Here is a 26,264-nt window from a genome sequence, read left to right on the forward strand (position 1 = left end):
CGCGGGCCCTGCCGGGGGCGTCGAGGCCGCCCGGGCCGCGCCCGCAGCATCCTCGCCGGCCATCCCGTCCACCCGCTGTGCGCTGCCCGGCTAATGGCTGAGGCTTTTAATTCTGGTCCCCACGCTCCCTTTCGGGTATTGAACTGAGAACACCTTTCTCAGCCAGATCGCCGACTTGGAGGAGGTCCAGCTCCTGCCCAGAAAGTGCCAATAAAATGGGAAAGTGCGCAATTGATTGATAATACATTTTACAAGAAAAAAAAATTAAAGGAGATAAATTGCTGAACTCTCACAAATGTGCCTGCCTACATCCAAAGAACCAAAATTTTCTGAAAGAGTCGGGCCTGGAGGGAAGTGACCCGGGAGCGCTCCCGCGGGCGTTTCCGGGGAAAGGGAGCGAGAGGAACCGGGGAGCGGGTGGGCGCTGACGGTCCAGAGCGCTGTCCTCGTGCGTGGGTCCGCGGGCTGGGGGGCGGGGGAGGGGTGCTGCCGGTGTCCTGCCCGGCAGCTGTGCCCCGAGGTGCCCAGCCCTAACCCAGCCCCTGCCCTCCGGGCTGCCCGCCTGGGACCTCGGCCCCAGAGTGGACCCCAGCCTCGCCGGCAGATCCCCCCAAAACGCACAGACTCCAGGTGACTTATTAAATGTCGACACAATCAGGCAGCTCCTGTTTTAATAGCCCAAGATCTACATTTAGACAAAAACAGATCCGAGTTCCTGGTAAAGGCGTTTCTTCTCATCCTGTCACAAGTGACAGGAACGGAGGGAAATAGACTGAAGGAGAGAAGGGGGGGTGAAGGGGAGGGACAAGGGGGAGGAGGAGGGAGGTGGGATGAAGGGGGAAGAGGCAGGAGAGGGGGAAATGGGGGAGGTGGGGAAGGGGAGGGCGAAGAGGGTAAGGGAGACCGACAGGGCGGGTAGAGATGGAGGAGAGAGGAAATGGGGGAGATGCGGGGATGCAGGAGGGGGGATGGGAGAGGCGAGGAGGCGGGAGGAGGGGAGCTGGAGGGGGATGGGGAGAGGGGGAGAGGGGGGAAATGGGGGAGATGGAGGAGGAGACGGGGTAGACGCGGAGGGGGCGATGGAGGGGGTGGGGAGAGGGGGAGACAGGCGGGATAGGGAGACATGGGAGGAGTTGTTGGCGGGGCGGCGGGGGGGTGTCTGACGAAGATCCGCGCGGGGATACGAACACTTCAGCGGCTTCTAATTAAAGCCCCGCGCCGGGCCCTCGGGGACCCGCCTGACGTCGGCGGCCGCGGGGATAAGAGGCGCCCCGAGGTCCGAGGCCGGACTCTGCCGGCGCGCACTCCAGGCAACCGCGGGCTCCCAGCTCGGAGCTGCCGAGGCACGGCGTCCGCTTCCCCGCGCGTCCAGTGCGCTCCGCCGGCCCGGGCGCCGCCGGGCATGGAGTAGCGAGCGGGGCGCGCGGACGGACGCCGGGACAGACGCCAGAGGACGCCCGCGGCTGCGGGGCGCGGGGACAGGTAACCCGGCCGGGCTCCTGCGCGCAGGTGGCCCCGAGGGCGGCGCCGGGCAGGTGTGGGCCGGGCCCCGTCCCCGGGGGCCAAGGGTTTTCCAGAGCCTGGCCCAGCGGGCGGCCGGGGCGAGGGTCCCGGCGCGGGAGCTCCTCGGGGGGGATCGGGGACAGCGGGAGGAGGGGGCGACCGCCACACAAAGGCGCTGCTGGAAACTTGAGCGCGGCCGCTCCCCGAGGGAGATGGGTGTGGGCCCGACCCTCCGAGCGGCCGCCGCCGCCCCGCTCGGCGTCTACAGGGGACGGAAAGTTGCGGCGCCGCGCTGAGCCGCGGGGCGCCGGCCGATGCGCCATTTCCCGGAAAGTTCGGAGGCCGGCGGCGGGGGCGGGACGCGGGCGCAGGGCGGCCGGAGCCCGTGTCGCCCGCGCGCGGAGGGCGGGCGCACCCAAGGCTGCTCTCAGCATCAGCGCGTGGCACCTCGGGGAGGGCGCGTCCTCGTGGAGACCGCGGCCCGGCCTCCCGCCGCCGGGCCCCTGCCCGCCCTCCAGGCCCGGGGCGGCGCGGGGCGTCCCTCCACTGGGTGGGCGGGCGGCCTCGGGGTCCGCAGGGCCGGGCGCGCGGCCCGAGGGGAGTGGCCTCTGCCGCCCTCCCCGCTCGCCCCGCCGACTGGCTGTCCGGGTCTCCCCGCACCCCTGTCCCTGCAGCGAGCCGAGCTCCGGGCGCGCGTCGGATCCGCCCCGCCTGGCCGAGCGCAGGATGCGCGGACCCGGGCGCCCCCTCCTCCTGGGGCTGCTGCTCGTGCTGGGGGCGGCGGGGCCCGGCCGGGGGCTCGCGGAGACGCGGGAGGCGGCAGACAGGCAGACGCTGCTGCAGCTCATCGTGGAGATCGTCCAGGAGCTCAGGAAGTACCACTCGGGAGAGTCCAAGAGGCTGCAGCTCTCGGGCCGGCAGGACTACAGCCTGGGCCGCAGGGCGGTCTCGGACTACGGGGCTTACCCGGAGGAGCAGAGAGTGGGTGAGCGTCCCCGCCCGCGTGGCTGTGCAGACGGAGCGGGCCGCTTCCCAGGGCCTCTCGTGTGTGTGCGGTGTTGGCGGCGCGTCCGCCTGTCCTGTCTCGGGAGACGCTGGAAGAGCTAGTACTTGCTTGCAAATAGAATTGTCTTTGAGAACACATACGTATTTTTAAAATATAAATACATTTTGACTGTTAAAAAAACTGGGAAATACTTTTTTTTAGAGAAGGAAGTAGGAATTCCATGAATGATGCCTGGCAGATAGCATAACTATCCCTCATCCACTTCTAAGACGTGTGAGTTGTCACCTAGGTCAGTAATTTCAGCATAGAACTGTCATCTGTTATTTTGGAAATGGAAATATTTTCAGCAAAGCAGTTTTCAACTGAGACACAAATTCCCATTCCCCGCCCCCCCTCCCCATGGCAGAGCCTTCCCAGAGCGGCTGCCCCTTGGGAAATTACCAAGGAAAGCATGCAAGCTTTTAATGCTTTCATGACACAATTAGGTCAAATATGATAAGGTCAATTTTATATAGACTGACTAAAGTTAGTTGTAAATGAAGACTGACATTTAGGAGATGTCTGAACCTTGCAAGTAAGATTCTTATGGAAATGTTCCCTCTTCAGATGAGGAGAATTGGTGGTAGTGTGACCACGTGCCATGGCATTACTAGTGCAGAACAGGTGGGTGAGAATGAATCCAGATGACTATAAAAAAAAAAAGCAAAAACAAGGCTGAAATCAGAAAGAATGTCAGTCACGTTAGTTACCAACACTACCTAGGCGCTGTGCCGGTACTGTCTTTCCCTGGGAACTGTACCTTTATCTCATCCAACCAGGTTAATGTCTGTTTCCATGCATTCACACCAGTCTTCATAACAAGTGGTTTTGACAGCAACTAACCCTTTTTCTAAATATATACCTAGAAGAATATATACCTATAGCAAATTTTTTGTTTGAAGTATGAGATCAGGTTTTCTTCCTAAACTTTGAGAGGTTGTGGAATATGATTCCCAAGTTCTTCAAGATGAAAGTGTCTACGAGTGGTTTATTCACTGGAAGATAACTGTCACACACACACACACACACACACACACACACACACACACACACACCCCTTTCTCTTCCTATAACTTTACAGTCCCTGCCTCTATCCTAGTGGTGGAGACTGGGCATTAATACCGGAGCTTGGAGAGCAGTTAATACGATTTGAGGAAAATGTGCCCTATCACCCGTCTTCACATTGTCACGTACTGCAATCACGGGGCTGCTGTGTTCAGGGCAGAATTTCCAGTAACTTTAAACATTCACTTCGGATCACATGAAAACATGCTTTTTTCAGGCAATTGAATAATTAATTTACTTTCCCTCAAACAGAAATTGTTCCTCGAGATCTAAGGATGAAAGACAAGTTTCTGAAACATCTTACAGGTAAGCTTTCCACGCATTACTTCGCTGCTCCCCAGCTCCTGGCATCCCGCAGCCCTCACAATCTGTTTCTTCTTCCACGTTCCAGGTCCTCTTTATTTCAGCCCAAAGTGCAGCAAACACTTCCACAGACTTTACCACAACACCCGAGACTGCACCATCCCCGCCTGTAAGTGATCGCATCCAACTCGCTTTAGAAATGCCAGTACAGGGTAGACGCGACTTCAGGCCCCTCCACCTAGGTGAACAGGCCCCTGCCTTCTGTAACCCGGGTTTGCTAATATTTACTCGCTGTTGACTATGCAGTCAGGGGCTGGGGTGAGTAGACCACTTAAGAAGATAAGTACAGGCAGCAGCAGCTAGTGCCAAACGGAACATGGTTTACAGTCACTGGAATGAATTGGCTCTTGGAAGGGGCTGGACTCTTCCATGCACGTTCTCGAATTCTGGTCTGATGCCTGTCCTTGTATCCACTCAACTCTGACAGTGGAACAAATGTTTCAAATGAGTTGCTAAAATGACTACTGCAGGGTGTTAAGGTAACTATGGTTGGCCCTGGGCCATCCCCACCGCCCTGGCCAGAGACTTTGTGTTTCCACCAGTAGTTATAACCCCATCACCCAGGAATTTTGCTGCTATTTCAAAATCCTGCTCTTCTGCTTGGCTTCATCACTAATTCAGCAATGCAGGTGCCCTCTTCTGTCTGGCTCTCTGCTGTAACTTCCTGGTTTGTCCACAACCAAGTGTACTTCATTCCCCCAAAAGTGGTTCCCTGTGCTCTTCACAAAACATACAATGATGACAAGTAACTTATTCGCTAGAGTGACATCTGCTAGAGCCCTACACCAATTTTTTTGTGTGTAGGGACCACAACTTTCCTTCCATTGAAGGCTCACAGGAGGGCAGTTGTACAAATAAGCCAGGTATCTTAGGAGCAGCTTTCAGGACTGTCCCAAGGGGCAGCGGACCAGACCTGCCCGTCCTGCTCAAAACAACAAGCTCCTTTCCATGAAGGGGAAGCCGCTCTGTGCAGGCCGCAGCATCACGTCATGGGGCGCCTCGTCTCGCACGTCCCCAGACATGGCAGGAAGACGGGCAGCGCCTTCAGGAGGGAGCTGAGGTGGTCCCGGTCGAAGCTGTCACAGGGACAGTGGCACAAGTCAGCGGGCGGCACCCGTGTCCCAGCAGCTCCATGCTGCAGTCTCACCCTCTCATCGAGGCCACGTGGACCTGGGACACCTCACCTCCCTCTTTCCTTCCTCTGAAATGGAATCACCTTCTGTTTGAGAATTACTAACCTGCTTCTAGGGGTCAGAGAACTTTCTCATTTTGTTTCAATGTGTATATATTTTTATATTAAATCTTGTTTTACAATAATAGGATCATAGATTCTAAATTTGAAAGTGACCCTTAGGGTCATTGCTTGAATCCTTTCATTCACGGGCAAGGAGACAGACAAGGCACTTAGGCTGCGTGTGCCCCATCGCAGACGCCACAGGTGCCACCCACATTGCCGCCTCCTTTGCTGAGTGGGCCACCACCAAGCTCCTAGTCACCCATAAGGTGAGGCGGTGGGACCAGGACCGGTCAGAAATGCCCCTGGGCCTGGAAGCAGATCTGTGCCCTGAACAAGCGGCTGCTCGTTGGGTCCCACCTCTCTCAGCCCACAAAGAGCTGCAGAGACGACCTGGCCCCTTCTGTGCTGCCCAAGGCTGCATACGGCAGTTCCCGGAATCCTGGCCGGTTAGACAGAAGGAGCCACAGCCCTTCTCACTCAAGGTGTGGTCCTGGGGTGGGCTCCTGGGAAGAGCAGGACTTCTGAGCCCACCGCACCTGCTGAGCAAAGTCTGCGCCTTAAGGGGACCCCAGGTGGACATCAGGGTGGAGAACATGTGGCCCAGCGGGGTCGCGGTCGCCCTCAGGATCTCAGGGTGTGTGGCAAACGCCAGTATCTCCTTTGAGCTCCTACAGTCCGCTGCTTCCACATGTGGTCTCTTTAGGAAAACCACATCCTAAAAAACATGGCGCATCTGAAGAAGAGCAGAAGAGCCAGGAATCCTGATGACCTTGCTTCCAGCTGTCAGATAATGTTTTCCTTTGAGCCCAAATTATTATGTCCTCTAGATATTTAGCGGGTGCGTTTTTAGAAGACTTTTAGGTGCTTGCGTAACATGCTGTGCATATTTATTGCTGTCAATCTACTCATTCACTCAGAATTTCAGCTAAGAGTATGAATTCTTCCATCTTTAAGTAGGATTTTGTGACTCTTGAGAAGTGAACTTCATATTGAGGAATCCCTTTATGGGCGTGATTGCTGTCTCCTGTAAGGCAGCACCTGTGAGACTAATGAAACAGGAAACCATATGAGATGCCTAAGAAAACCAGTCTGCGCTCAGAAATCAGCTCTCGCTTCCCTCCATCGTCCAGCCAGGTTTTTTTGCTCTGGTACTTGGCTGTTGACCCACTGTCTTTAGAATTTCTGTGCGGAAGGCTTTGTGTTATGATTAACTCAAGAGGGGACTCGGCCTGCACGTGACCTAAAAGTTAAGTAACACAGGGCACGGGAAGACCGTACTCTAGGAAGCAAAACGAAAGCTGTTTTAATGAGCCCAGCAGCTACTGCAAGAAGAAAACAAGCAGAGAGCAGCCGCGTGGGAGACTCTGCATCCCCACTTCCCACAGCCTCCCAGTTACACCATTTAACTTCTGTCACGTGATGCTAAAGGCCCCGAGGCACCATAGATTATTAAGTCAACAACTTCGAGCCACGATTGCAGATGACAGTCTATGTATTGTTTTCAAGGAATTCAGAATATTTAAAGGAATGAATGGCTTTAGCAGTTGCTATGCTTGTTTAAAATGAATGCTATTCATTTAAGTTGTTGAGGTAGCTGACGAGGGTCTGTGATTTACTTCCCTTGTAGACTATAAGAGATGCGCCCGGCTTCTTACCCGGCTGGCTGTCAGTCCGACGTGCATGGAGGGATAAGGTAAGCTGACAGCCCTGTCGCTGTGGCCCACACACCAAAGACTGGATGCATTTGGGACATGAAAACTTCATGGGAGTTTAGAGACAGTCATTCTTTAGGTAAAGTAGCCTTACTCTGAGTAAGGCTGACAGAACACTCAAAATAGCTCTAGATACTGGCCAGCGGTAAACACACAGCACCCTAGGAAGCCACTGAGACCTGTCGCAGGAGGACACGCTGGCCGAGCTCACATTAACCTGCACACAGCCCACTGGCTACTGACTTCAGTGCGTGACGTGGTGTGTATCTGCCCACCCACTTCTAGGCTTTCACTCAAACATTCATAAATAAGTATATGACCAACCGTATCCATGCAAATTTTAGTGACGTATCTGGCAAATGTTTGCGTTGAATTCTATCATTATACCAATACGCTTATAAAGAATAGCTAAGAATAGGTATCCTCTTTAAATGTTTCTATCAAAAAGTTATTTTTTCAAAGCCTCTGATGGTAAAAATATAAATACACATTGAGTTTATCGGCTAAACTTTTTACCTTGGCCTCTTGAGGGCTGACATGTAACACATAAACACTAACTGTCAGCAAGAGTCAAGGGATGGGCTGAAAGGTTTTATTTTCCTGAGACAAATGCCATCGATTTCAGCCACAAACTATAACTTCACAACTGGACACTAGCTGTGTGTCTTGTGTGCTAGGCACGGCCAGATGCTGGGTCTACCTCGCAGTCAGATGGCTGTCCCTTCGTCTCCTGTAAGTGGAGGAGGGGTGCTCACCATGGTGAAGGCTGCGCTGAACAACGTCTGCACAGATGCTCGGGGTCAGCCGGGCAGTGGGTGCTGCCCTGAGCTGCGTCCTTAGCGCGGCTTCTTCCCATCAGAAGTCCCACTAGCAAATGGGGGTTCAGTGAAACAAGTGGCTAGTGGAGGGTATCATCCCACATTTTCCACAAGCTCACTGAAACTTGTATAACACTTTCTATGTGGGGGAAGTGAAAGCACAGTTTTTAATGCCAAAGCTGAGAAATTCCTCCACCTTCACTTCTCATCTGAATGCTGTCCAGTTTCTCTTCCACTGCCCACGTGGCCAACAGAAAACTTCTTATTTTTAAAGCAAGGAATGGATTCTTGCAAGTCTCCCAAAGTACCTGCCCGGGGAGATGAGAATGTTGTCTTTATTAAGCATTTCTTTATAGTTAAAGCATCACTATTTCCAAAGATGAACAGGCACATCCTTGGAAAACAACTGCCATCTACTTACAAGTGGGGAGACCAGATGCCCAGCGTCCACATCCACCAGAAGAACCGCTCAGGCCACAGGCTTCCTGTCTCTGTGCCTGCGTGCTAACCCCGTGCTTCCCCACAGCGGGTCCCCAAAGACTGCTCTCCTGCAGAGACAGCTCCCCGGAGCGAAAAGTCGAGAGTAATGGTACCCAGGAGCCTACGCTTGCGTGGAACTGCTCCCGAGCATGGGCCTACCTCTGCACCGTCTCAGGACGGGCACACCAGGGCTTTCCCAACACAACACGGAGACCCACATCACACTGGTCACCACTGTCAGTAACTGTGTTCACTTTGGCCAAGAAATGGGTAGTTTAAAATACAGATACTTCTGCTAAAATAATTTTATAACATTTTAAAAGATTAACTTCTTCCAATTCCAGAAGTTCTAAACCGCAGTAGCAAACTCTTCACTGGTTGGTGACGATGCAGACAGTCAAGGGTTTCTGTGTACCCTGACATCCCAGAGGGCAGAGCACACATCCTGCGTTAGCAGTAGGTTTTCCTTAAGTGGCATAAGCTGTGTCCACATACCTTTCTTCTGCTGCCCTAACACGTGAAGATGTCAGGACAAAGCTGCAGAGTAAGATTCCTCCTCCTACTCCAGACCATAACCTCAACTTCTTAAAGGCTAAGTGTGAAAGAAGTAAGTCTTTAGAGGTGTCCGAGCACAGGGACCCTCCACACTTGTGGTCTCAGAGCAGAGCCCGAGCCCGAGCCCTTCGCTCCTTCTTGCTGAAACTCATGACCTGATCTCCTCTGAGCCAAAGAGAAGCTGTAGCTTCCCAGCCATCCTCCCACACAGCAAGACAGCCTCCCAAACACACCCCTTCATTACCTGGACTTGCCGCTCGAGTAAGTTAGAAGTCTGAGCCCTGGAATACTTTCAGAGAAACGGAGTTTTGAGTAACAAGTATCCAGCTCATTCTACAAAATGCAGCCTCACCTGAGCAGCCCAGGATTGCCCCAAATCAGCGTGGACGGAACTACTGAGGACTTGACGGCAGACGCGTCGACACTGAGCGCTGTCCTTCAGATCCTAACGAGCATTCTCTTCGTCTGTGATGATTTTCATCCCTTTAGCACCGCAGGCCCGTGATGACTGAGGACTGAGTTACTTTCCAGAATAAAACAGACACACATTTTGGAACACAGGGCAACATGCACACTGTAATTCCTCATATCTAGGCACACATTACGTTGCACGTAATTTAATGTATAGGTCTTCCAGAATCACTAAGCAACTGTGAATCATTCTTTGAAACCAAACGTGTTTGTTTCGCAGTGAGCAGAGAGCACCGTGCAGGAGCAACGGCCCAGGAACCACGAGAAGTGCCTTGGAGACCAAAGGACAGAACCCACTGCCTTCTGGACACACCCCGTGAACAGAGCTTTATTTTTGCAGACAGACTCTTCCATAATTCCTTTACCTTGAGTTTTGTGTGCTGACACCGTCTGTGGACACAGAGTCAGTAAATGGGTGTGCCTGACAGTAACGCTTGCCACTGGTCATTTTAGAAAACCGGAGAATGCTCCACATTTGATGTGTCATGCTGTGAAATGGCAGAGATATCTCATTTTCCTGATTAGGTGACATCACAAATATTTCTTTAGAAGCATAAGCAGAATCAGCAGAATCTAAAACTATATTTTCATATAGCATATGGTATTATTTAATATTTTATTACTTTTACAATTAAATTCCCAGAGTATCATTTGGAATTGCATGAAAAATTAAAAAAAAAAAAAAAGAGAGAGAGAGAAAAGAACTTCAGTTGTGGAGACATTGGAGTGTAAATCTGTGTACATGCTCAGGCTAATTTCATTTGTCCTTTGTATAATAAATGTAAAATAGTATCCAGATACTGTGCAATATGTAAATACTGTAAATAAAACGCAAGTAATAAATGAAGTGTTTGTTATAATGAAGTCTTCAAAGCGACTCTTTACTTCTGAACAAGTTCATCGTTGGGAATTCATGATTTACAGATCTTTTGAAAAGACTGAAATACTGGCAGGATATCACAGAATATAAAAGGCATAAATAAATAAAACGAGAAAGCTATGAATTCTTGTAAAGGACATCAGCATTTTTTAAAGAGAGTGGCACTATATATTGGCGACATATTTCTTAACGTACGTGATTTGGTAGCGAATATTTCAAATAAGGTTGCATCCGTATTTCCTGTATGACTTTGTATGGAAACACTAAACTCTGTATTTCCTGTATGACTTTGTAATGGAAACACTAAACTAAGAGGGACCTTAAGACTTCCAAGAAGCTCCAGATTTTTACAGGTAGATATATTTTGAACAAATCTGACTGGATCTAATTTTTTAAGACAAGTGAATTCAGCAGTGAGGTTTTCTGTTCATATGACCCCTAGTGTGGATACAGCCTAAAGACAAAGTCAACTTAGGAATCCTAGGATTTGTCTGAGGATCTGTATTTAAGACATATATGTAAATATTAAAGAAAACAAACTATAGAGATTTATTGATCAACATAAAGGAACAGAAAAGAGTAAGAAATTTCCTTACTTTGAGAGTATTAAGCAATTACTGAACGATTAGGGCACTAGGGTGTAATTTTTGAAGTGCTTTACTTTCCTGTTTGCTAGTTGCAGGTAGACTTTTCCCCTCAATTCTTTACTTTTTAGAGCTACCATTATCAAATTCTCAATCCACCCAACCTCCCACGTTTCAGGATAAGCCCTCCTGGAGCAATCCCGCAGGCCGCCACACACACACCTGGCCAGTCTTCTTGCCGTGGCCTCCCCAGTGTCCCTGAGTCTGCCGCCCGCGGTGGCCTGGTGGGAAAGCTGCCTTGCTCATCCCTCAGGCCCGAGTGAGTTCAGGACTGAAGGTCCTCCATCTGGGACGCCTGTGATACTAGAGGCCGTTCCTCTGAACTCTCCCTGCTTCTGAGCGACCGTCACTCGCACTGATCTGGGCCTCAGAGTCCTCCCAGGATTTCGGGTCATCGACGATGACCTGGGGTGAAGACCGGGAGTGGAGAAAAGCTGTCCCTCATCTAGCCATCCACAGGGGTCTGCTTTGGGGTGCTGGCCCCAAGGAGGAGAACCCACACTCCACTGAAGACGGGGGCAGAGGCAAGGCCACTGTGGCTGCAGGGCTGCCAGCTTCTTCCATGAACAGATTACTCAAGTGGAAGCAACGTGCTTACTTAGGCACTTAGGCTCCTCAGGGTACTGCCCGGCACTGAGCAGACAGGCACACATTACACATCATCCAAAACGGACAGTGGAGGCAATGCTTTCTGATTCTTCTCCACCTGTCAGTAAAAAAACAGGCAGACACCACACTTGTACTTAGTTGTAGTTTTGTAATTTCCCCAGTTTATTTGAAAACAATCTTTTCTGACATATATTCATATGAATTTAAATCAGTTATCTCCAAGTGCACAGAAATTACCTATATTTGCCTATAAACTAAGCACTGATAAAAGAATACTTATCAATACTTAAGCATTCCAACATAAAAGGACTTTTTCCCACTTACTATTTTTTTCCCACCTAAGCTGACCTATATTTGACATTCAGGTTAATCACATGCATGTAAAAGCAGACGTGGTCCCCAAACTGACCCTAAGGTAAACCAGCACACAAGTGTCCTTCTTCCCAGACATAATTACGTGTCCAGAGGCAAAGTGGTTCAAAGGGGAACACGTAAGCTAACTTCCTTATGAAATCAACTAGACAGACACAAACTAAGGAGTGAAGGTGCTGAAGATAAGTCGCACAAATCTGCCGCCTTCCTGTCCTGTAAATGCACAAGTGTGAACGCTTCTCGCCAGCATCACGGGACACCGGGCCCTGGCATCAAGAGGTAGTGCAGGGCAGGGGCCCCGTCCACACAGAGGGAAGAGGTAGTGCAGATCTTGGAAGCGCCGATGGGCTCAGATGCTGACGGGCCTTACAGTAATGTTTTACTTCATTATGTGCTATTTTGCTGCTCTACTATTTTGTTTGTTCCACTATTTTTGTAACTGGGGCAAAGTGGGAGGTTCAACTAGTCTAAGAACATTTACCCCATAAACTGTCTGAATCAAAATTTTTTATTTGTTCTTCCACCAAACGCAACAACTGATTTCCATCTACAATTATTTTTTAAGGTAAGAAACAGTGAGTCAACTGAAGAAAGGGCTGCGGCCCTGGCTAGGGAATGGCGACACTGTGACACCTGAGAACGCGGGCCCGCGGGGAGGAGCCCGGGCCGCAGCAGGACTGGGCCCGGGTCAGCGAACCTTCTCCAGGAAGGCTCTGCAGCACCGCACACACTGCTGGTAGACGGCCTCAAAGTCAGCGTCATTTCCCTGAAAAGACAGGGAAAAGGAAGAGGAGCGAAGCCTGCGCGAGGAAGAGGCCCTTCGGGAGGCTGCCTCCGACTCCGGACGTTAGGGCCCACAGACAGGCTGATCCTCGCGTTACCCCTGCCCTGAACCGCAGGATGGAAGCCTGTAAGCCGTACTTACATAATAAGGGTCTTCAATGATGAACTGTTTTTGTGGGTCGTAGCTCCCAAGCAGTTCGATTTTCGCTCTGCAGTTTCTAACTTGATTACTTTTCCTATTCAAATCTCTGTAAAGTTGAAACATGAACTTCATTTTCAGATCTATGGCTTCAAGGTAAACTGGGACATCTGCTAGGGTTTTATGAAGCCTCCATGTCAAAATCCAGCAAAAGTGACCTGATTTAAAGGGGAAATCAAACACTCGGCAGCTCTGTACGGCCCTCTGTGGGGCTGCGGTCATGGGGCTCTGTCTCTCAGGCAAGGGAGCTCGCAACAGCAGGGGATTTACACTAAACGTACAGCTTCGAGTCAGACAGTAATCAGCATTCTCCTGAGAAGGTGACAGAATGGAACGCAAGAAGCCTTGAGAACCAAGTCCCAGAGGGCGGGAGGTTCCATGCTAAGGTGTCCTGACGGTGGTCCTTGCACCCACTCCACTGCCTAGGGGGGCTCCGTTCCCACCTCCCACCTCCGCTTTCTCACTGAGCTTCATGTGCACTGTTCCCGCATTAGGTTACCAAATCTCTATGGGGGACAACAGAGTCTAAAGGGAAACCCGCGACGCCTCGGAGCACAGACCCTCCCCAGGAAGCCACTGTGGCTGAAACGTGAAGGGCAGGTGGGCGCAGGGGTGGCTCGGGCTGCACCACCAAGTGCCAACCACGTCTGGACATTGCATTAACAGACAGGGTGCCACACGGAGTTCTCTAACAGGACACTGCTGAGGCTACTCATGAGCTATTCTGTGAGAAAAATGAGGACAAAACAAAACTCACAAGCGAAAAACAAAAACAGAAAATCTATGCATTTTAACACAGTTCGTGATTAATGAAAACCTAGGTAAGCCTGTTGCATCCGTACCTGTCCACCTACAACAGTGACTAAAGGAAAGAGTTTCTGTGAATCAAACACGTGCAACCTTTACGGGTTAGCAGTGAAGCAAGGCAGTGTGGTTCTGTGCTCACACCGAGGGCTCAGCTCGGTCCTCCCGGTGAGGGCAGACACCAAGGGCCCTGCAGGCGGACTGCTGAGGCATCTCACTCAGCAAGACCTACTGTGTGCCAGGCAGCATGGTGCCCGTCTTGCAACTGGCGCACGGTCTGCTCATATGTTCCCTTTGGTCACTTAGCCCGAGTCTGCCTCTGTATTTGTAAAATATATCGTATTCATTTATCTTTGCATGGTCACATTGTATCATACTGTTTGTTAGGTTTAATTTTAATACATGAAGCCCGTAATACATGTAAGCCCACCTCAGACTTCACGAGGAGAGGCCCAGGAAAATGCTCTCATCATTGGTTACCAATGCCTGGCTGAAGAAATGCCACACCAAGTTCCTTGTTGCCCAGATCCATGTCCCCTGAGGTCAAACGCACATGTGAGGCGATAGGGCACGGTGGTGAGTGTGACTCATGCCTCACAGAGCCTAGGCTAAAATTCCAACACACCCACCGCTGAATCTGTGAACTTGGGCAAGTAACGTAACCTCTCTGTGCCTCGAATTCCTCTTTGATAAGACGGAGCAACAGTGCAAACCTTCAGAGGACGCGCTTTGGCGTGCACAGCACATGATACGCACCATGCGTAGCCATTTTTATCTAATACCTTAATCTGACAGTTTTTATTTTTTAAATTGATTAAGGCAATCAACAATTTAAATGAACTAAAAAGTCTTCTTTTTTGTTAGTCTTTTTTTGGGGGTTGGTGTGGGGCAGCTGTAAGGGGGAATAAGATGAGAAACACAATAAAACACCATGCTGGCCCTGAATCATTATAGCAATAACGAACTCATTCTCCTGCAAAACAAAGCATCACCTTATATATCAGACTTTTCCTTATCAAAGGGTGTGTCTCAGTATAAACAGATGTATGAGACTTCAATTCTAAATTATTCTCTAGATTTCTTACTACTCTAAATAAGTACTTCTACATGTTGTGACCATCACTATATATTAAAAGTTTAAGGTACTAGAAAAGTCATTTTGGACAACAAACTGCTTAGCCTATTACTAAACTGAGTTGAAGAGAAATACCCTTTAAAAATACGATTACCTCAGGTTGCTTTCATCCATACATAGCATATAATCAAAAGTGGCAAAATCTTCTTTGGTAACCTAAAAGTAAATGAGAAGTGAAAACATAATGTTTACGTTTAGACCAATCAAGCCTAGAGGATCCAAAACAGAACCTTAAAAAAAAAAAAAAAAAAAAAAAAAAAGGCTATACTTGAATCTGCTACTCACTAATTAAGTTATAAATCAATTAAGGTACTTTAAAGTTAAAACAGTTAACCTGATTTCCTAAAATTGTATTGCAAATAAATTTTATTTTATACAGTTCCCTAGAATAATCATTAAGTAGTATAATATGTGGATGCAAAGTTTATACTTCATCTTCGACTTCTTAGAAACAAAGTATAATTCAGTTAACTTATTAAAATGTTCCGTATCTGAGCCCTAGTTTTCATTCTACAAGTACTCATCCTCAGCCCCAGTGACATGTATCAACTGCAGCACTGACAGCTGTCCTCGTGGGGCTTCCCTCCTATGCAGGGTGGGCAGCTCTCAGGAGTGAAAATGCCTCACAGAAAAATAAAGCAGAGAAGAGGGCAGAGAGGAAGACAACATTTTAAGTAGGGTGGTCAGGCTCACTAGAAAGAAACACATGAGTAACTGAATCTCTGGATCTTCTCTATTCTGACTAAATATCCATAACTTGGACATGACACAGAAGAGAGTGCCACTCAGTATTTTTACTAATTCTAACCTAAACTTTGTGCTGTTTTCTGACATAATTCATAAACATAAGCTCACTAAAATATAAACAAAAAACTCATGATTTTTTAGTAGTATAAATAATGACAGAGTAAGAAAGGAACAACTATATTCAATTTTAATAACCTATAAGGGAAAAGAATCGGAAAAAGAATATATATATATATATATATATATATATAACTGAATCACTCTGCTGTGCACCTGAAACTAACACAGCATTGTAAATTAACTACACTTCAATTAAAAAAATGGTAGGCAGGTAGGAAGGAAGGAAGGAAGGGAAACATGCCGTAATCAAGGATGGAAATAATTTCTAAGAATGCTTTCAATACTCATCTTCATCACTAAAAAAATCCTCTAAAATATAGTGGTACAATGAAACTACAAAGATTTTGAATTCCTGGTTAAACAGAGTAGTGACACTCTACTATAATCAGTGTTGCGAAAGAACCATAAATATACTCACTATTCTGTTAAAAATAATAAATTTTGGCTCTTAGTATGCACTTGCATTATTTTTTAGTGTAGCACATTAATAAAGTACCGGGACCAAATTTTGCTAATATTCCCAAGGTACTAGCTTATTTTTAAATCTATTAGAGCAAACATTACAAGTTATTTCCCCAAATTAGTTGTCTGAGAAATGTCCTGGGATTAAATATTAAACATTGTTTTTAATTTTGGAATGACTGCAATTGCAGATCCTAAGAAAGACTTAGTAACTGACAGCTACATGTAGCTACATGATGTTTAGATGTTAAAATGACTGTGGAAGAAGAGGAACAGCTATAATTAACATCTTATAAAGAATGCATGGTAAAGGATTTCCGCTTGCAGCTATAAATGAAATAGCTTGTGGCAAAACAACCTTATTGCCAGAAAAAAAGTAGAAAACGCCCATCAAAACTAAACACTTCTGCACAATCATTAACGTGCTCCCATGACAGCCAGGCTCAGAAAGGCCAAAATCTCAACCGCGTGCACAGGACCAGGTATGCAAATTGGCGGGCCCTCTGCTGCTACAGATAAGCCTGGCTGCCTGAGAGGGCTGACCGGCCACAAAGGGCAGCTGGCATCTTGCTCCCGCCCTCAAGAGGACTTGCTGACTCTGGGCCCTGGCTAGAGCTCGGAAGAGAGATCTCAAACTTCCTGGATGCAGAAATTTTTAACTCTTAAAAATTATTTAGGCCTTCCCTCTAAACAACTTGTTACTTAGGGTTACATCTATTGTACCAATATTCACCAAAGCTATTAAAAGTGAAATTTTTATAACACTTATTATTCACTTAAAAATAATAAAAATGCATTACCTGTTACTATAACATTTTTATAAATGAAAAGCAGCTCTACTCTCCACACGGAAACTTGGGGAGGAGAGTGGCGCTGCTTTACAGTTTTGCAAATCTCTTTAATGTCTGCTTACTCAAGGCAGACGCTTCTCCTGTGCGCTTCTCCATTTGATCTGCTGAAATATGCAAACCCAGCCGCACACAAGTACGTAGCTTAAAAGCAGTATTTTACCAGCCATCGTGTAACTGTGGATATTCTCTGATGCAACACCAAAGCTCATTAGCAGTGGTTTCTTACAGGTTATTTGCAATGCAGAACATGAAAACATACGCGCAAACTCTTCCTACTCTGTCCAAGCTCACTGGTTATGGTTAGCCTGACCGTTTGAATGGATCCCTGGCTCACACATCTTGACCTCACGGGCCTAGGGGTCCCTGGAACCCACTTTGGGGACTGTGCTTTAGACTCTCGCAGGAGGGGCTGTTAGCAATGTCTGAGGACATCGTGATTGTCACGATGGGGGACGAAAGGGGTGCTCAGCATCGCGTGGGTCGAACCATCCGGCCTCCCAGGTCACGAGAAGCCTGGGCAGAAGGCCGCTGATGGGAGGCAGAAGCACCAAAGGGCCAGTGGGCAACCTCACCGGCTGGAGACGCTGGAGGTGAAGCTGGCGCCCACACGTGTTCTCCTCAGAGCACCTGCCAAGTTCCTAAACCATTCAGAGAAAGAAGCCAAGAGAACAAGTGGAAGGCCGCACGCAGCAGACTCAGCGAGGAAGGAAGAAGAACTACCTCAGAAGCTGCCAAACAGGAGCAGCCCTGTGTGCCGAACACCTCCCCAGCAGGCGGGGCTCCCGGAAGTTCACCCGAGAGGGGCCCGTCCAGCACAGCCCGAGCCCCGCGAGGCAGGTCCAGCAACCAGTCTGCTCCAAACCAATCCCTGCCCTACCCAAGCGGAGCCATGTGGGGGCAAAGGACCTTCACCCAAAGCTTCTACATTGTTTATACATCATGCTCAGCATTTAATACAAACTAGCAAGCCTACCAAGCAATACAACAAGGAGGAAAAGAAAAGAAAAGCAGACTCACAGATGAGCCAGGTATTAGCTACTAGACTTTATTTTATTTTTTTTTTAGACTTTATTTAAAATAACTGTGATCGGAATTGTTCAAGAAAATATAGGGCAAGATGCAGAATTTCACCAGAGAGCTGGAATCAATTTAAAAAATCAAATAACACTTAAAGAATTAAAGAAAGTAACAGACACTAAATATTCAATAAACAGAGGCTTATGGACTGTTTGAAAACATAGAAAGATTTGTACATCACAAAACAGGTCAGTAGGAAAATCTCAGACTGAAAAACAGAGTGAAAATGATGGAGAAAGTAGAAAAAGCACAAGAAATTTATGTTCAAAATACATTTAGGCTGAATCTCAGAAGAATGAGGGCAAGAAAAATATACAAAGATAACAGCCCAGAATCTTCCAGCACTGATGAAAACCATCAAGACACAAATTCAGGAAGTGAATTTGACCACATAAAACTGCTGGTAACTACACACCGAAGAAAAACTAAAGACAGCAGAAGAAAATGACAGCAACTGCAGGAAACAACAAAAAGACAACGGATTAGATGAATCCTTCCAAACAGTTAAAGTAGAAATACCATCATTGTTTGACAAAAGTTTTTTAACAGAAGAGAAAAAAAACATTAGCTAACTTGTTTTATGAGGCTGCTCGACCCTGACACAGTGTGTGATGCCAGGTGTGTATCCACCCGACACAGTGTGTGATGCGGGGTGTGTATCCAACAGAACTGCACACATACAAAAATATTCAGTGGAACTCAGCCCCGAACTAGAAACAACCCGAGTGTTCATCAAGAGTGGAACTGATAAATAAACTGTAGCCTAACTGTAAAATGATACTGAGTCCACAAATGAAGATGACTGAAGCTTTGCTATGAGCAACAATATGGAGAATCTCACAAAGGAAAATGCTGACAGAAGTATACACACTATAGGATTCCACTGCCATAAAGTTAAAAAGGTAGATGGCATTTTGAGTGGTGACCTCTGGAGTAGAGGGAGTAGAGCTGGTCGTGCTGTAAGATGCACTGAGCTCCCTGACATCTGTGTATGTGTCAAATAAAGTTTACTGAAAAGGGAAAGAATGTATGATAAAGTAAACATCCCCACAGAACTAACCGGATGTGAGAGTTCACATACCCCAGGGAAATGATTACACGCGCTAAAAAGAAAAAAGTAACCTAAGTGTATTTTGTCTATGAAACCCAGGTTTAATAGAAATGTTAGAATAGTTCTCATACAAATTGTGATACTCACTAAAGAGGAAATCTGTAAACATTAGAAAATACTAAAAAATAACAAAGATCTGACGTGATACTGACATATCCTACTAGGACTTTCAAATTTTTTAAAAAATCATTGTTGAGAAAATTTTCTTAAAAGCAACAGGAAAAAGAAAAAGAAAATAGATCATGTGGAAATACTACTTCTAAAACTGGTAATAATTTCATAAGCAGTAACTTTCTAGCTTTGTTTTTTTAAGGCATGTGTATTTAAAATATTTCATTTGTACCCACTTTTATTATAAACTTAGCATATGAAAAATAATCTGATCTTAAAAATAGAAAACATGGAAGTATGATTGCTCATAATTCTGAAGGTCTACTCAAAATAAATCTACATTATTTAAAAAACAGAAAGTAGAAATTGGCAAGGTATGCAAAACCCTGAAGAGATTAGAATGGACAAATGATATAAAAAATGTTTAATCTCCAATGAAAATTCCACTTAAGAAAGGGTCCTTAAAATAGTTAATTTAAATAGTAAATTGTTAACATGCAGAGTCAACTGATGTAGCCAGAAACTAGTTCACAGGTCTCAGTTATCTAAGTCAAAAATAATGTGTGTATTACTAATTTCTGAGACATTATTAACATATTAAAAGTGTTTCTATAGAAATTTTGTTTTGTGAATTTTCTGGCACACACCTCAACAAATAAACCTGTAATTAAATCCAAGTTCTACCACTTTGCAGCTGCGTAACCTTCAATAAGTCATTTATTTTCTCTCCAGAACTGTTTCTTGATCTGCAAAATGTGTTTACCAACCACTCCTCTCTGTAATTGATAAAAACTGAGAACGGCCAAAATTTAAAATACGATGTTATATGGCAAAGCAATCTGCAAAGTTTTAAATAGAGACAAAATTTAGTATACCAATGACTAAGGAATCTTTATCCAGTCTTACAAAAAGTTCTGATCCAAGCACTAATACTAAATTATAGTTCTCACACTGCCATCCATACTTACAAACATGCAATATATTTGACAACTGATTTTCAAAATATTTGGCTTCTCACTTTAAAGGCCTCAAAAGCTCATCTGACACCAAGCCATGACCTTTCTTGGCCTATAGAGCCTACGTTTTGTTAGGATGGATACCAAAGGAAGTTAGCAGATTTTAGCGAGGTTTTTAAAAAATCCAACTGAATCTCCACAAAATAATCATATTGATAAAAATGGCAGTCCCTTTAGGACAACACGCTAGTCAGAAATGAAGCGTGTTTCTGTGGCAGCTGGTCCCTGGGGTCATAGAAGGTGCAGCACCAGCACCCACAGCAGCTCCTAGACTGGGAGGGACTGGACAGGCCACCTACGGACCCCGACGTCTCGCCACAAATGCTGCCATGAAAACCTCAGCACCCCACCTCCCGCGGTTCCACGGGAGTCTAGAACCCTGTAGCCCAATAACGTGCCCACCAGACCAAGTGGCTATTTAAATGAGTTACAATTTAAAATTCAGCCTCCATCACACTGGCCATATCTCAAAAGTGCAAGAGCCACATGCAGCTGGTGGCTTCCACCCTGGAGAGCAGATAAGGCACACCATCCTACTCGCAGGACGTTCTGCTGGGCCGCATTCCAGAACCAAAACCCAGAAGGACTACTGCTGGTGCACAGGACGTGCCTCCATAATAATATCAGCATTACCCTGTATTTCTAAGGCACTTCACAGCTGGCAATATGTTTCTGCATTTATAACAGAAATTTATTCTAGCAACAACCTAGTAATGGAAGCAGACTAAGTCACTATGGCTTAAATGTTTAAAGACCTCACAGATAGAAAAAAAAGGAGATGACAGCTCAGGTCTTCCAGCTCTTAGCCAGGGCTCTCTCGACCATGCATTTTAATAAGTCAATTCCAAGACCATGCAAACCTTTCAGAACTGTGGAACCAGAATGGGTGTATTGTGGCTGGTTAGGCCGACCCTAAATAAACACACTCATTGTACATAAGTCTGGTTAAGCCTCTCACAACCTCTCAGGTTACGGGATCAACGTATTAGAAATTAAACAAGGTCTCTTCTACCTGTCTTGCTTTATGGGCTGTGTTAATGCCATGATCTCTTAGGCAGCTCACAGCTCTTGGATCTGGCGACCGGCCCACGTTCCAGTCAGAAACAGCGCCACTGTCAATGACCCACTGCAACACAAAACACACAAGTGCACCTTCAAGGTCAAGTACGGTACCTGCCGGGCAACGTGACTCATGGGGATACCATGCTTCTTCATGCAAGCCTGCCCCCGATAATCAGGAGGGTTTCCTAGTTCATACGTGGACGTTGCTGCACTGTCTATCCTCCACTGCAGGAGAAAAAAAGAATTTTTTTCACAATTTTCTGCCCCAAAGCCATTCAGGTTGGCCTCTTTAAGGTAGTGAACAGTACTTACAGTATCTGAAATGTTTTGATCAGTTACAAGTTTCCTGAAAACTGCTTCTGCGATGGGTGATCGACAGATGTTACCTTAAAAAAAAGGAGGGGGCAGAGTGAGCATCTGGTTTGAGGGAAGCAAGGTACTCTTCTCTGAGGTGACCATCCTGCCAGCACCTGGCAGAACCTGGGGGAACAGCTGAGCCAACCCCGCTCAATGATTTCACACCAACTGTCCAAGTACTCAAAGTACAAATGACAAAGACCTCAGAAATCAGAACAGTTATGACCAAAACCATCGTTTTTCAGGTTGCTATCACTGACCCAGAAGCGAGTCGGGAAATCAACGAAGTGGGTGGCAACCAGTCTATTTTAAAATGAAATACAACAGAATAGAGTTTAAAATACGTATTTTCAAGCATACTGCACATAATACAGACGAATATTGTTTCATAAAATACACAAGCAAATGTGTTTAGGCCTAAGAGTAGTTCCACACAGACTTCTACCGCAGGACCCGTGCGGAGCCCTTGCTTGAGTGCTGTGGACCCAGAAGTCAGCCAGCTGGGGCAGGGATGGTCCTCCAGGCTGTCCAGTCTGCCCAGAACTTACATCAGCTGCAAGTTCACAGATCCCCACAGCCACCCTCACTTCAAACCAGCTGGCCACTTCAAACCAGCTGAACCTTACAGGTTCAATATTTCTCCAGAAGGACTGCAGAATTCAGGAAAATGCTACACTTATGATTATAGTTTTATTATCACAAAAAGATACAGAGCAGATCCAGCCAAAGTCAGAGAGCACAGCAAAGATTCTGGAAGAGTTCCAAATAGGAAACTTTCTGGTCCTCGGGGACGTGTCACATTCCCGTCACCCATGTGTGACAGTACTCAGAGTACTGCCAATCCAGGACGCCTCGCAGAGCTCCGGTGCCAAGGATTTATTGGCGTTTCATAAATAAGCCTAACTGATTGAATTACTGGCCTGTGGCCGAACTTAGTGTCCAGCCCCTTCCCCTCCCACGTGTGGCTCGCAGCCTCCGCCCCGAGTTACCTCCTCAGCAAAAGCTGTGTAGGGCCATCCCTGAATCACAAAACTCTCCTATCACTCCAAGGGAATTCCAAGGGGTTTGAAGGTTACCTCCCAGCAGCCAGGATAGAGGCAAGACCTCTCATGAAATGGGGTCAAATTCCTTACTACACAGGGGAAGAAAGATAAAAGACAGAAAATCTTCCCTCAAAATATTTCTACCACGTGCCAAGCAATGTATTTATGGGAGATACGGAATTAGCTATAATAAAAACAAGAAAACAAATGCTGATAGACAAGCAATATACTACAGGAGCACAGGAAAAGATTCTAAAAAGCATAAAGAATAAGAAAGTTTCTTATGAGAAAAAAAGAAAGAACAATTAGGGCTGGTCTTTAAAGGATGAAGAGTATTTAAATACTGGTTAATTGTAGGAAAAAGGTAATCTGACACCACTATGTTCTCTCTCATCTTCCACTGTGCTGGCTGGGACACAATTAACAGCACACATTCTTTAGACCTTTAAAACATTAAACACTTAATAATCTTGCCAAAATAAGGAGTTCCGTTCTTTTCTGCTATTACCCTTACCAATGGTATACATCTGACACTTCCTTGCACTTCAGTCTGAAAAAGGTCCAAATAAAGGCTTTGAAGGAATAAAACTTGTATCTTTCAGAAGTGCACTGTTGTTAGTGTCCTGCATACAGGCTGCCAAGTGAAATGGCAAACAGCAACCTCAAATCCCCCCAGAACTCCACGTCTCACCCCCTCCACCGGCAAAGCTCTGGTCCAACACACAAACTCTCTCTGAACTGTGGGTCTCCCTCCTGTGGCCCTCACCCCTTCTCAGTCCAATCTCAACACAACAGCTGAAGGCTTCTTTTTAAACCTCCCACCTCTGCTCAAAATCCTCCAATGGCTCAACTCGCTCAGTGAGCCCAAGTCCTCACACGGCCTCACCAGATCTGTCCACCACAGAACCTAAATGTGGGTCTGAAAACTAGGGCTCAGGACCCACCAGCTTTGTATATAGTTCTCAATGCTAAAAATAATTTTCTACATTTTTCAACAGTTGAAAAAAACTCAGAAGTAGAATACCTTGAGAATATTACATAGAATTCAAATCCCAGTGTCCATACACAATTACAGCCAAGCATGATCATTTATGTATTGGCTAGGGCTGCTTTTGCACTACACCTCTGGTATGACCTACAAAGCACAAAATGTTTCTCTGGCTCTTTACATAAAGAGTTTGCAGACTCCTGCCCCAGAACACTCACTGTGTGTGAGGAAGTAACTTCTCCCCTGTGCACCAAGAACAGTACTACTTATGTATCCACTGGGAACTGAGAAAACACTCACATTATCTCTGAGTCCTCAGGTACAGACGAGTGTCTGACTGAGAAGATACTAGGTCACCAGGCCCAGAACTTCAGCTTCCCGGCCGTTTCTTGAACGTGGCCAGCACCCTCACTTCAAAACCTTTCACCTGCCATCCTCTGGGTCCAGGGTGCTTTTCCAAAATACCCTACGCTTGCTTCCTCACCTCCTTCACGTCTTTGCTCAAATGTCACCTTCTCGGTAAGGCCTCCCTGGAACAGCCTACTTACAGCTGCGCTCGCCTTCCTCTCCCCCTTTCTTCCTGCCTTACTGTCCTAACCAAATACTTGATTGTTGATGACGGAACGTGAGCTCTAGAGAGGCAGGGATTTTTGTCTGTTTTCCTCACCACTATATCCCTAGCACTCAGAACAGTGCCTGGTACCATGGCAGTTGCTTTGAAAAAAAAAAAAAAAAAAAGTGCTGAAGATAAATACTTACAAGCAGACATCTCCCATTAAGAACCACCATACTGCATTATGTCAGCCTAATGAACAATACTAAGTGAAATAAACAAGGCAATGGAATCCTGTCAGATGCCCAACCTGGGCTGAACTGCCCTTTAAATAAATGCGCTGAAGCCAGTCAGCCTTCAGTGGAGAGCTTAAAAGCCAAATGACGCCTACCGTCAAAGTGAAACAAGGAGGCCTTTTACTTTTCCCCTAATAGAAATTCAATTCTGCAAATACCTAGTGTGCATCATATTTTGTCCTAAAGCTGGAAATACAAAGAGAAATAAGCCACAGTTATTGCCTTCAAGAGGGCTAAGTCTAGCTATAATCTCAGGAGGCTATCAAGTAATTATAATAAAATTTGTGTGAGGAAAGGTGTCTATAAAGGGTCATGGGAACAACTACCTCTACCTAGAGGGTCTGGAAAAAGTAACGAAGGGAATACTTGGGTCTGACATTTTAGAAAGGCTTTCCAGGCAAAATGCAAAATGGGTTCCCAGAAAGAAGCACACAATGGAAGGCACACTGAGCATCTGAAGTACTGGGGAACAGGCAGTCCAGAGGGTGTGTGGGTAGGAAACGGTAAAGGGGATAAAGTGGGAAACGCTGAGCACACTTCTGTGGTCTTCTTTAAGGGTGCACCTAAAGAGGAGAGGAAGGAAATGCAGGAAATGCAGACTCATCGGAAGGTTTTAAGTCACTGGGCTATTGACCATGTAAGCCTTCCTCTCTGGGGAATTAAGGAGATGGGGTGGAAGCACTGAGGTGCCCTATCAAAGGAAAAATCCTGAAAGCTAAAGGGAAAGTGAGCTCTATTTTAAGTAAGGGAGGCTAACTGTTGAAATCCTAAAAATGAAAATAATTCTGAGCTGGAAGGCACCTGAAGAATTAAAAATAAAAAATACCTTCATTTTCATGTAGAGGAATATTGGCACATGGGGCTGTTACACAGCGAACTAGGGAATCAGGTCTCCCTGGTTTGGCTTTTACAATCAAGAAATCCTAAACCTTTGCACTTCCCCTGCCTTTAGGTCATATCCATTTGTGAGCACGGGCCAAGCAAACAAGCCAGCAAACCGGTGTTGTCATGGGATTCGGCGCATCAGGAGGCCCTTAAAGGACAGATCAGTCCAGTGGCCTCGAGTCTACCTGATGAAGGGGAAAAAGGGATTCTAGGCAAGTGCAATGCCAGGAACCCTGGCTTGGAGTACAGGTGCTGCAGGTGAGAAGGGAACCGGGCTTGGAGAAAGGACTGTACAGAAGCTAGAGGTCCAGGCATGCATAGAGGACTTCGGCAGGTGACAGGGGATCCGACTCGGAGACAGGACTGAACAGGGGACCCCCGCTTGGGAGAGAGAACCGGGCCCGTCAAGGAACACCCCGCCTGCAGAGCTGCCGGGCAACTGCGCCACGCTGACGGAGGAGCGCGGCGCCCCATGCCACCCTTCGGGTCTCCCCTCTCCGGCCTCCTGCGCATCACCGTTCCTGGTCCAGCGGCGCGGCCCAGAGCGCACGAAGCCCTCCCCAGCCCTCCAGGAAAGTCAAAGTGGGGCTAGATCGGCGCTGTCTCACCCAGACACACGAACAGCACTGACTTGGTCACCTGTTCGGCCATCTTCCCGCGCTCATAGAGGCGCCCACTAATCACGTCGGAACTTTTCTGGCGCGGCGCATGCGCACCGCGAGGGGCCCGCTGCGCGCGCCCACTTAGTCCTGCCCCGGCCCCACCCGGAGCGAGAGTGCAGTCTCGCGCTTGCGCAGTCTGGCCCCAGAGCCGCCCGCGGGAGGCGCAGCCGAGAGCCACCCCGAGGGCAGGGGGTGGGGCGCGGGGAGGGGAGGGATGGGGCGGGACCAAGAGCCACCTGGAAGGGGAG

The 26,264-nt window shown here is 47.2% G+C and overlaps 2 protein-coding genes across 8 annotated transcripts; one reads left to right on the plus strand and one right to left on the minus strand.

Annotated features, from left to right (window-relative positions):
* The first annotated feature begins 1,230 nt into the window (after positions 1 to 1,230).
* Positions 1,231 to 10,352, plus strand: ALKAL2 (ALK and LTK ligand 2). Of its 4 annotated transcripts, none has more exons than XM_036873401.1 (6): positions 1,231 to 1,482; positions 2,178 to 2,488; positions 3,866 to 3,919; positions 4,005 to 4,085; positions 6,841 to 6,906; positions 9,470 to 10,352. In XM_036873401.1, the coding sequence occupies exons 2-5, from the start codon at positions 2,230 to 2,232 to the stop codon at positions 6,903 to 6,905; spliced, it is 459 nt and encodes a 152-aa protein (XP_036729296.1). In that variant the 5' UTR covers positions 1,231 to 1,482; positions 2,178 to 2,229; the 3' UTR covers position 6,906; positions 9,470 to 10,352. The 4 variants fall into 4 exon arrangements, with proteins under 4 accessions (XP_036729296.1, XP_036729297.1, XP_036729294.1 ...); XM_036873402.1 differs by lacking the exon at positions 9,470 to 10,352 and adding an exon at positions 8,100 to 8,498; XM_036873399.1 differs by lacking the exons at positions 6,841 to 6,906; positions 9,470 to 10,352 and adding an exon at positions 4,781 to 4,974.
* Positions 10,353 to 12,241: 1,889 nt separating this feature from the next.
* On the minus strand, positions 12,242 to 26,085 carry ACP1 (acid phosphatase 1). 4 transcript variants are annotated; one of them, XM_036873397.1, is made up of 6 exons: positions 25,963 to 26,085; positions 21,545 to 21,618; positions 21,183 to 21,296; positions 14,770 to 14,831; positions 12,680 to 12,785; positions 12,242 to 12,520 (listed from the first exon to the last, which is right to left on the minus strand). In XM_036873397.1, the coding sequence occupies exons 1-6, from the start codon at positions 26,003 to 26,005 to the stop codon at positions 12,443 to 12,445; spliced, it is 477 nt and encodes a 158-aa protein (XP_036729292.1). In that variant the 5' UTR covers positions 26,006 to 26,085; the 3' UTR covers positions 12,242 to 12,442. The 4 variants fall into 4 exon arrangements, 2 of the variants coding, with proteins under 2 accessions (XP_036729292.1, XP_036729291.1); XM_036873396.1 differs by lacking the exon at positions 21,183 to 21,296 and adding an exon at positions 21,344 to 21,457; XR_005022412.1 differs by lacking the exon at positions 12,242 to 12,520 and having other exon boundaries at positions 12,675 to 12,785; positions 21,183 to 21,457.
* Between the last annotated feature and the right edge of the window lie 179 nt (positions 26,086 to 26,264).

Source organism: Balaenoptera musculus, chromosome 13, assembly GCF_009873245.2.
Source record: "Balaenoptera musculus isolate JJ_BM4_2016_0621 chromosome 13, mBalMus1.pri.v3, whole genome shotgun sequence".
Taxonomy (NCBI): domain Eukaryota; kingdom Metazoa; phylum Chordata; class Mammalia; order Artiodactyla; family Balaenopteridae; genus Balaenoptera; species Balaenoptera musculus.

Coding starts and splice junctions, on each gene's coding strand:
- ALKAL2 (XM_036873399.1), top strand. CDS start 2,230: ATGCGCGGACCCGGGCGCCCCCTCCTCCTGGGGCTGCTGCTCGTGCTG. Junction 2,489..3,865: donor CCCGGAGGAGCAGAGAGTGG/GTGAGCGTCCCC, acceptor TCCCTCAAACAG/AAATTGTTCCTCGAGATCTA. Junction 4,086..4,780: donor AGACTGCACCATCCCCGCCT/GTAAGTGATCGC, acceptor TTTTGTGTGTAG/GGACCACAACTTTCCTTCCA.
- ACP1 (XM_036873397.1), bottom strand. CDS start 26,005: ATGGCCGAACAGGTGACCAAGTCAGTGCTGTTCGTGTGTCTGG. Junction 12,786..14,769: donor ATGGATGAAAGCAACCTGAG/GTAATCGTATTT, acceptor TCAACTTTACAG/AGATTTGAATAGGAAAAGTA. Junction 12,521..12,679: donor TCATTGAAGACCCTTATTAT/GTAAGTACGGCT, acceptor CTGTCTTTTCAG/GGAAATGACGCTGACTTTGA.